The sequence below is a fragment of the Mercurialis annua genome, linkage group LG2 (assembly GCF_937616625.2).
Source record: "Mercurialis annua linkage group LG2, ddMerAnnu1.2, whole genome shotgun sequence".
NCBI lineage: Eukaryota > Viridiplantae > Streptophyta > Magnoliopsida > Malpighiales > Euphorbiaceae > Mercurialis > Mercurialis annua.
The window spans coordinates 56051686-56062200 of NC_065571.1; the positions used below are offsets into that span (position 1 = coordinate 56051686).

At 32.5% G+C, this 10515-nt stretch overlaps 1 protein-coding gene across 1 annotated transcript; it reads left to right on the forward strand.

Annotated features, from left to right (window-relative positions):
* Positions 1 to 3836: 3836 nt before the first annotated feature.
* On the forward strand, positions 3837 to 4572 carry LOC126666594 (probable calcium-binding protein CML27). The gene has a single exon (XM_050359402.2). The coding sequence runs from the start codon at positions 3915 to 3917 to the stop codon at positions 4392 to 4394; it is 480 nt and encodes a 159-aa protein (XP_050215359.1). The 5' UTR covers positions 3837 to 3914; the 3' UTR covers positions 4395 to 4572.
* The last annotated feature ends 5943 nt before the right edge of the window (positions 4573 to 10515 follow it).

Here is a 10515-nt window from a genome sequence, read left to right on the forward strand (position 1 = left end):
TATGTTAAAATTAATTTCGTACTTTTTGAAAAATAAAAGATCGAAAAAGTAACATTTCTCAAACTTTTGAAAAGTTAACCTTCCGAGAATTGATATAAATGAATAAAGTGAGGTCTTAGATAGATTTGACGAAAATTGCAAGTAAATATTATATATGTGGATCGAGCTTATATTATAGTGTAATTTTTTAGACGAATCGTATGTGTATTTTAGAGTAAAATCTATCAGAGGTGAATTTATAGTAAGTGTTCTGGTAATTTAAGAGGAGTTAAAAATAAATTTGTATTTAGTATATGAATTCAAATAAGAAAATAATTTCTATTTGGCATACAAATCTATTTAGGAATGAATTTACTATATAGGATTATACTTTTTAATTAGGAATGTGATTCATGTTTTTATATTATAAAAATTTGTTTTTCTTTAAATCTCCTTTATTGTTGGTTTATATTCTGATTCTTTAGCGAGTCCCAAAGTCTGCTTCTCTGGGCAAATCCTACAAAACTCGGTTCATAGTATTTTGGTTTTAATTAAGAGTTTTTTAGACAAATGCCTATAAAATGTCTAAATATTCTCAGCCACACCTTTTGACTAAAAATATATAAAAAATACGATTTGACCAACAATTCTTGCAAAAATAAACTTTTTATTCAAATAAAGTACATCGCAATACAATCGGAAGAGAAACGGTGGTGGCTACTTGTGGTCGCCGGCGAATCTCTTACAGTTATTGTACAACCATCAATGTCTTCCATCTGCATATTCATCGCCGGTCACTGATTCACCTTCTCCGTCGCTGAATGCAACGTGATTGCCACATCTTTCAGTATTTTTTTGCGATTAATGTGCAATATTATGATTAATATGTTATAAACTGATTGGAATGTTTGTAAAATATGGAAATATAAAAGATGCACGTTAGGTGTTTGATAGAATACCAGAGAGAAAAATAGGCTTCTGGAAGTGGGTAGATCACATGGTTTTAAGTTGGCTATGCATTTGCCGGGAAGCTGCAAGCCATGTTCCAATCAACACCAAAACGCAGAATTCGATACCACTTTTTTACAGATGTGCAAATGTCCTTATCTACACAAATTTGTAATCTTTAGTCATAAATTATCATTAAAGTAGGCCAAAAAGAAATTAAAATGGCATGACAGTTCCAATTATATTCCAAAAAATATTTATTGTTAGTCAAAGTAGTAGATTGCAACGGTTAAAGCTGGAAGCTACCAACCATAAAAGAAATTCATGTTCTAATTAAATATCAATTTATTATTAATTTACTAAAAATTTCATTAATTCCGGTTTACTATCGATTTACTTTCAATTTATTAAAAGATAAATTTACTACCGGTTTATTTTTAAAAAATAAATTTGCTATTAATTAACTTTTGAATTTATAAAATTATAGTAAACTATTTTGCTTAATTTACAATTAGTTTATCATTAACGTTACTAAATATACGAAATTAAATTTCAATATACTATCGGTTTGCTTAAAAAATTAGTTTGATTGTGCACTATATACTTGCAAGTTTTTTATGGCACCCATTGATAGTCTACAATCAAGTTACTAATAGTTAGTTATCGGTTTACTAATAAATTACTACTCCCTCTATTTTTTTAATTTTCCATTTAGTCAAATGAATTTGTCAAGACACTTTGTGTAATATTAATTAGTTAGTTACCGGTTTACTAATAATTTACTATTATCTTGTAATTGACATTTGTAATCTATCAAGACACTATGAGTAACCAATGAGTAAACCTACAACAATATTAAAGGATGTAAAATAAATTTTACTGGTTAACTTTTAAAAATTTATTAGAAAATTTTAGGAAAATTTGTTGGTTATCTTTGGATTACCTAATAGTTGAAAGTGTAACCTATCAAAGTATTTGATATCTATTTAGTAAACCTTTAGTAATCTATTAACAAACGTAAAGCAATACTATTCTGATTTAAATTATTTTATTATCGGTGAATATTAGAAAACCTATTAGTAAACTGTTTTGGAAACTTTGAGTATTTTAATAGTACACATATTTTTATAGTATACTGATACAAAATTGCTGAATCTTGGGATATCTATTAGTTTCAATTGGATAACTTGTTAGTAAACACTTAAAAATATATTAACAAATAGTAAAAATATCCTTACACAATTTAATTTACTATTATATTTGTCATATGTAATATATTAGTTTACTATCAGTTTACTTAAAAACCAAACCAAATTTTCTAAAAGATAAATTAGTTACTAACTGTTTACTATTAATTTACTAAAAAAATAAATCAGTTTACTAACGGTTTACTAACAAATTACTATTGATTTAGTTTCACAGATAATCTTCATGTTAAAAATGCTTCCATTTCAATAATTAATATTATATTTGTCATCTGTAATATATTACTTTACTATCGGTTTACTTAAAAACCAAATTTACTAAAAGATAAGTTAATTACCAACAATAAAACAACAAATTTACTATGGATTGACTATGTGTTTACTTTGACTGAACAAACCGTTATAAAAAAATTGCGGATTTACTATCAGTTTAAATTAGTATTATAAACACATATGAAATTAATTTCTTTGTGTTTGTTAATCTATCAAGAAAGCTAATGGTCTATTATCGGTTTATTTAAAAAAACTAATTTACTATTTTTTATTTTTAAATTAAAAAATATTAAATAAATACTACTTAGTTTACTATCAATTTACCAAATGTATTATAAAAAATGTTCTAAATTAGTTTCGATTTTAATACTTTTATTTTGCAATTAAAAAAAGTTTTATATTAGTTTAATACGGTTTAAGTTTACTAACACTTTACTAACGGTTTACTAAACATCTGTTTTATTATAATTTCGCATTTGCTCTTTTCTACCTTCTAATTTAGCACTTCTTTACAGCTCAAAGATCACAATAGCTCTGGCCACCTATACATGTACATAAACAGGGCTTATGAGTGGTAGTATAACAAAACTCCAATGCAGTAGAATGAAAACGGGATTTATGAGTGCTAGATAAGGGAATTACAAATATTCAGTACATGTAGCATTTAGCAATACTTCCTCAACCAACCTCTTCAACAACAACATCAGTTTTATTAATAATTCAGTTCCAATTTCATAAAAACAAAGTCTTTAGAAGATAATAATTGCACAAGCAGTAGAATGAAAACCGACGAACAACATCAACGTCGTGAATTTCTTCAAACTCAGCATAATCAAGAAATTAATTTGGATTTAACAATTGGGTTAACTTCAATTTTAAGAAATGAATCAACTTTTGGTTATCTACATCTTCAAACTCAGCAAAATTTGAATTACAGCAAGAAATTCAGTGCCAGTTGTTTGGAGAATTGGTAAATGGATCAATAGAATGAGACCACCTCAGAACCACTACCGCCGCCACCTTTACTCCTACTCGGCACTGTTATTTACGGAGAAATAGAATGAGACCGTTGGTGTGGTTGTTTGTGTTGTTCTTCAATCTGACGGTGGAACCATATTCATAAAGAAAAACAGTAGTAAAAATTAAAGAAGAAGAAAGAATTATGAAAGTGGTTTAGCTTTGAATCGTATTTTTGCAACTAAACTTGACGCACAGTGCTTGCGAGAATATTTAGCACTTATATAGTGTAGGGTCTAATTTCCTCTTTAATTAATAACATTAAATTATTTAGAAACTTTTAAAAAGTCATTTCCTCGACCCATAAAGTTGTTGTTTGTGGCGTGCGACCCTCCTAACAATAACCGTGGAATTAAATGGACCCACAGAATCTCGAATTTTAAGTCTCTCTTATTACCCTTATAAATCGCGTCTTCTTCCCCACTCAAATTTACCCATAAAAAAAAAAAACTAACTCAAATTCTTAAATTTCTCTCAACAAGAACCAAATCAATGGGCTCTACTTCTACCAATTCGCCCCTTTTTCAAAGCAAAGACGAGCTCCAGAAAGTCTTTAACCAATTCGACGCAAATCAGGACGGCAAGATCTCCCTATCGGAGCTCGGCGGCGTGTTAAAAGCCATGGGATCACCCTACACGGAGGCGGAACTCGAGCGTGTAATGGAGGACGTCGACACGGATAGAGACGGGTTTATAAACCTCGAAGAGTTTTCTCAGATTTGTAAACCGTCGGAATCGGCCGACGCGGCTAGCTCTGAGCTGAGAGACGCGTTCGATCTGTACGATCAGAATAAAAACGGGCTGATTTCGTCGGGTGAGTTGCATCTCGTTTTGAATCGGTTGGGTATGCACTGCTCCGTTGAGGATTGTGTTCGGATGATCAAGACCGTTGATTCTGATGGCGATGGGTGCGTTGATTTTGTTGAGTTTCAGAAGATGATGGCTAATAATGCTCAGAATATTGGTAAATGAAGTATGATCTGACGGTTTGGGTTTATTTTGCTGTGTTTTTATGAATTAATGGTGTGATTTTGCTCATGGGTAGTGATTAAATGAGATGGAAATTAGGGGTTAATTTGGGAGTAGTTGCTAATTTTATGATGATATTAATATATAATTATGGATTAATGGAAATGCAATTTTAATATTAGCTTCATCTAAGTTTTTTTTATTGTAAAAATGATTGATCAAAAAGCGTATTTTTGCAACAGAAAACATTAAAGCGTATTTTTATAAATGTTTATCTGAAATATATATTTTTGTAAAAAATAACTTTATTCATTACTATTATTATTGTTTTCTCCGATTTCGGCCTCGCTTCTTCAAAATTATAGGGTTATTAATACGGATATTTAATGTTGGCAATGTAGGACACCATTTTTTAAAACTAATGCAATTTTAAACATTGAGCGATTTTGTAATAACCCGTACGTTTGACGTTGCCGAAGTGAGCAATGCAATTTAAATTAATAGTCAGAGCGACTAGAAAAAGGAGTTAGCGAAGGAATTAAGTAATTAAGAACGAGGATAGGTCGATATTGAAATTTAAAGAAGGAATTTCAATATTTGTAATGCCTAAATTAATTAAACGGGACGAAGGAAAAGTTGGAGTTAAAAGTAAGATTAAGTCCCCGAAAAATTAGAAAATGGAATTTTATTGTCCGAAAAATATTAAATAAATAAATTATTGACGGGAATCAGTAATTAAGAAAGTAATATTGATAATTTGGATGTCAATATTCATAAAAGAAAAATATAAGGATGAAAAAGTGACGGAAATCGTCGTTTTCGCTCAAATTGGAAAATTGAGCATTTTAGCCAAAATTTGGCAAAATCGATTAGCGGAGTCTAAATAGTGAGTTGGCGGAAGAGTATTATTTATTTAGACATAAATAATACGAAATTTATCGAGATTTAACGATTGAGTGATTTTTGGACTAAATTGAGCAAAAGAAAAGTTTGGGACTAAATGTTGAGGAGGTGGCTTCATTAAGGGTTGAAGTGAATTTTTACCATAAATATATATATAGTCAATTACATGATTAAGATCAGAATACACACCCCAATTCTCAGCTCAAACCCTCACCATCTTCATCATCTCAATTCCATATGGGAACCAAACTTTAATTCACCATAACTTATTCGTTTTAGCTCGGTTTTGGTCGATTTTTGTGGCAACGGAAAGAGGAGAACCATACCTACTGATTGAGCCCAATAAATTAAGGTATAAATCTCATCTTAAGGTTAGGGTTGCTGCTGTAATTTTCTGTTTTGGTGATAATGGTTGAAAATGATGTTTATAAGCTTATAATTAATAGTTTTGGCATGATTTTGGTTAAGTTTAAACTAAAATTAAGGGTGGTTGAGTGAGGTTGTGAGATTTGTGTTTGGGTTGATGATTTGGTGAGATTAAAGGGTGTTTGGTGGCTGTTTTCCAGCCATGGTGGCCGGATTTCTCACCGTGCCGAAGCACGGTGAGTTGCTGCCGTGAGCAGCAGCCCTGGTGCGACGCACCAGGGCATTGGCCGGCCCCTCCCCTGTCAAAACAGGGGAGGGCTGAGTTGAGCGGGAGGGGGCTGATGCCACCCTCCACTTGTGTTCGAATTTTAATGATTTTGATAGTTGACGGAGTTACGAAACTAGGAATCAAACTTGATGTAAAAGCGGTTTTTAGGATAAAATGTTAATGATTTGAAATTGGTATCGGTTGGACATTATGGTATGATTAGGAATGAATATGTAGGTTATAATATTGTATTTTAGGCTGTTTTAGATCGACTAAAACGATTAAAAGGCTAATGGTATTAATAGACGTTTAAACTAAGAACATAAATGACGTAAGTAACGTTAAAAATGAAATGTTGAATTTAATAAATAAAATGGTTATAGGAAATTTATTAGGGCTGTCCTAAATGTATTATAAGGTTAATAAAATAGTCATTTTAAACAAATTGTAAAATGTTGTTTTTGTAACATGTCCGAATCGAATATGAATCGATAGGCGACGCTTGGTGAATTAAGACACGTTTCGATTAAGATTAAGGTTGAACCTAAAGTAAGGATACTAAGGGTTATATATGCTATTTTAAACTCAAATTTGCTAAGGGAAAAGATATTAAGGTGAAGCATTTTGAGGTTTAAACACGAAAAGACGAAATTGACGTAACAACGCAACGAAGCGAATGTAGACATTTGAGCGAGTTTTATAGGATTGATTGGGCATTATAGATGGGTTTAAGTTAAGAAGACTTAACTTAATATAGTAATTAATAGTTTTGATTTTATAATGCCAATGAGATATAAATGTATTTTGAACCTCGTTTGTAACAGACAAACCGGGAGGCGAAGGGATCGACGGTTTTGGCCTAGGAGTATTCGGCCAAGACTAATGCGTATAAACAATTTGGATTGAAAAGCAAGGAGTGAGTATACTTTACTCTCGCGTATTATTACGCTATAAGCATATTATTAAATATTTTATTTATAAGTTATAAAAACACATCGCATTATATGATGATTTGTTGTGATTTGAAATTGTATGAACTAAATGGTTATTCTACCGTGAGATACACGGAGTATGAATTATTATATATACATAGATGAGTATATACATATGTATACTAATAGTTTATGTTTAATAGTTAAATTATGAATTGATTTATTATATATGTGGGAATGAATTACATATTTGGTGTTGGATCAAATTGAGTGGTGTTTTGGTTGTTGTTTGTTCTATGTTTGACATTTTGTATATCGTTATTGCTATTTGTTCTATGTTTGAAATTGGTGTGTGATCCGAAGAAACAAGCTACCTATTGGACGTCAATAGGCCGTGTGATCACCGGTGTTTGTAAGAGTCTAGATGTCTGTACTTAGAATTGTTTGACATGAGCTCAATATATGATTATGAAATGGAATATGTTTGGGTATCGGAAAGGAGGATTATAATTTTGGCAGATACGAGGTAACTCGGTCGAACTATCTCGGGACCCGTATCTGGTGAGTAACTCGGTTGAACTATCTCGGGACTCACACCTTGGGATTAAGCAGTGGCATGATGTAACTCGGTTGAACTATCTCGGGACTATGCCACGTGGTAACGAGTAACTCGGTTGAACTATCTCGGGACCGTACCACTTGGATCAAATTGATTTGATATGAAATACGATACATGTTAGGAAAGGTTAGGAGTTTAAGATTAAGGTTTCTTTCGGATCAATTCTTTGTTTGAAATATAATGATATTATGTTTGTTTGAATAAATGATTTTCACTTGCGATGTTATTTTGTGATAATACCGTTAGTAAGGTATATCTCACTCAGCTTAAGCTGACCCCGTGGTTTTTAAAACATTTCAGGTACGTAGACTTGGAGTGACTAAAAGTCCATCAATTTGCCGGAAGTTTGTTTAGCTATGTACAGTCCGACTTCCGCGACCGCTGCAGTAGTACATTGTGTGACCAGTCATGACCTAGGATAATGTTATAGTGTTGGAAAATGTTTATAATTGCTGTTGTGTATAAAATGAATATTATAACAATGTTAGATATACATAGTCAGTGTTTATAAAATGGCTAGTAATGTTTTCATAATTAAATGCTTCCGTGTTATAACATAATTGCGAAAAATTTATAGTGAATCTCAGGCTTGCTACGGGATTCGGAACTACAATTCCCATTCCCTAGCGCCGGTCGCGGCCCTCGATTTTGGGTCGTGACAAAGTTGGTATCAGAGCAGTTGGTCCAGTTACCACTGCCAGTCTGTGAAGAGTGTCTGTTTGACCTTAAGTACCTAGGAACTACTGCAGCGTATAGAGTCGAGCCTTATTGCCTATATGTGTTTGCTTGAGTTTGTTTAATGTTATAAGCTATCCATTGCCGATTAGAACGTGTGAGTATGAGATTGCTAAGTTTTTAAATGAATGTGATATGCTTAGATAGTTAGTCAAGCTTTAAGTTAGATAGTGCATATCATATATTAAATTTTTGGATATTGTGGAAAAGTGGTTTGGACAACAACTCATGATTAAGAATTGTTTTTATTCAACATATCCGGGTAAAATGGAGCTCAGCTACATGCTGTATCAGAAGAGGAGGAGGTGCCTCCTATTTATCAAAATGAATTTCATGTAGATACTGGCAAATGATCAGGAATTCATCAAAATAGTTTTCACACTAATGTCAGAGGATCACCTAAGAGACATGGGAACAGGTACATGTCAGATAGTGACAAATTTTTACAGCTCGGGGTAGGATCATCTTGCCTAAGATGGAAGTTAGTAAGGAAAGTGAGGAAGACCCATCTAAGGAGGGTCCATTAGAGAATCCCGATATTGAAGTATTTGGAAATAGTCAATTTTGGGCTAAGATATTTAGGTACCGTGACATGAGAAATGAGATAATTTGAAAAAAAAAGAATTAGGCCGAGGCGAGAACAAACAGTATCCAAGCACAGATAGAACCTTTTCTAGGGGTACACTTATGATTGAGGCATATACTACTGCATTATGCGTATGGTAAACGCAATGCCTGAGCTTAACAGAGATAGTGATGAAGTCAACCTTAGGTACATTAAGGGATTAGGACCCGGCTTTGTGGAGGCATATGACTACGAGTCGGAATATTTTGGATCCTTATCTGCCGTAGCTTGTTAGATAGCTAGGAATTCGAGTGGAACAATGGTTTCCTTCCACCCTTTTTCTTCCGACGTGAGAGATCGATATTTCTTATATTTAGGAGTACTGCTCTTAGTATTTGGCATGACCCTAAATTGGTTCATAGAAATAGAGGCAGTGCTAGACGCGCTAGAGAACGCGAACGTGGCATTGTGACCCGAGAGAGGGGTAAGTCCAATCAGGCACCCCATATACGAAATGATTTCTATGTTGTGTGCCATACGTTTTTATGTGATTGAAATGTTTGCATTGTTTTGCTTTAATATGTGATTGATTTGATTCACGTATTCACGTGAATAGTATAAACCGTGCGTTGCATATTTTATATGGTTAATTGCCTTGTTTTTGGTATATGATTGATCATAATTGTGTTTGATCGACATGGCGTGCATATGATAAATAGTATCTCGTGTAGGCATTGCCTATAGAAATAGATTATGATAAACTATGTTTATTAGGATTTATCCTATGCACAATTTATAGTATAACAATTGAACGAAAAATACATAAAACACATAAAATATATATATCGTCAAACGTAATTCCTAATATTACGTTTTATTTAGTGAGAAGGATGGTAAGTGATTAGAGAACAAAGATCATTGTGAAGAGTCGATATGTATGCCTAAGGGCCACAAGATATAAGTATGTGATCGAAAAGATGAATCATAAAGATAAATGGATATTAGAAGATATAGAGTGGGATGTTTGATTTGAAGTGTTGGAGAGGAATAGTTTTGGTTGTGAAACACTTAGACAAGTGTTAGCAGACGACAAAACTTTCAATATCAAAATCATAATAAACTCCAATAAATAATAATAAAAGCCAATAATGTCGCAGAGTGTGTAGTCTCGAGGGACTTACGGTTTTGCAAATGATATGAAGATCTTATGTTTTTAACAGTGCAATTGTGCTCAGACATTGCATATGGCCAATCATAATCACGTTAGCAATGCATACAGTTTTTGTACGAAAAATGTTTTTTTCAAGATATAGGTCATGCATCATATTTGTACAACGATGAAAGAAAACGTGATTTTATCGAGCAACTCTTTAGTGATGAGAGCTGTCATCACTCTGAGCCACAATTGTACTAGAGTTTTCAAAGCAATTTGAAATTAAATGAAAAGTTTGAAATGGCCGGCCAAACCAATCAAAGATGATTGGAAATTTGTTTTGTTTTGTAAGAGAACTCCGATGTAAAACCCTGCGACAATAATAAAAATATGAACGTATGTGATAAAATGCACCCCAATAAAAGAATTGAGCCTAAATAATAATAAAACGTTATCAAATCGATTGAGATAAGTAGTAAGGGGTGTCAATGAGATACCAGTGATTATACTTACACAAGGGTAAGAGAAAGTGAAAGTAAAAAGTTTATAATGAAAAGAATAAAACGTAAAAAAAAAAAAAACC

Excerpts from the sequence above, each read along its gene's own strand:
- LOC126666594 (XM_050359402.2), top strand. The coding sequence starts at position 3,915 with ATGGGCTCTACTTCTACCAATTCGCCCCTTTTTCAAAGCAAAGACGAG.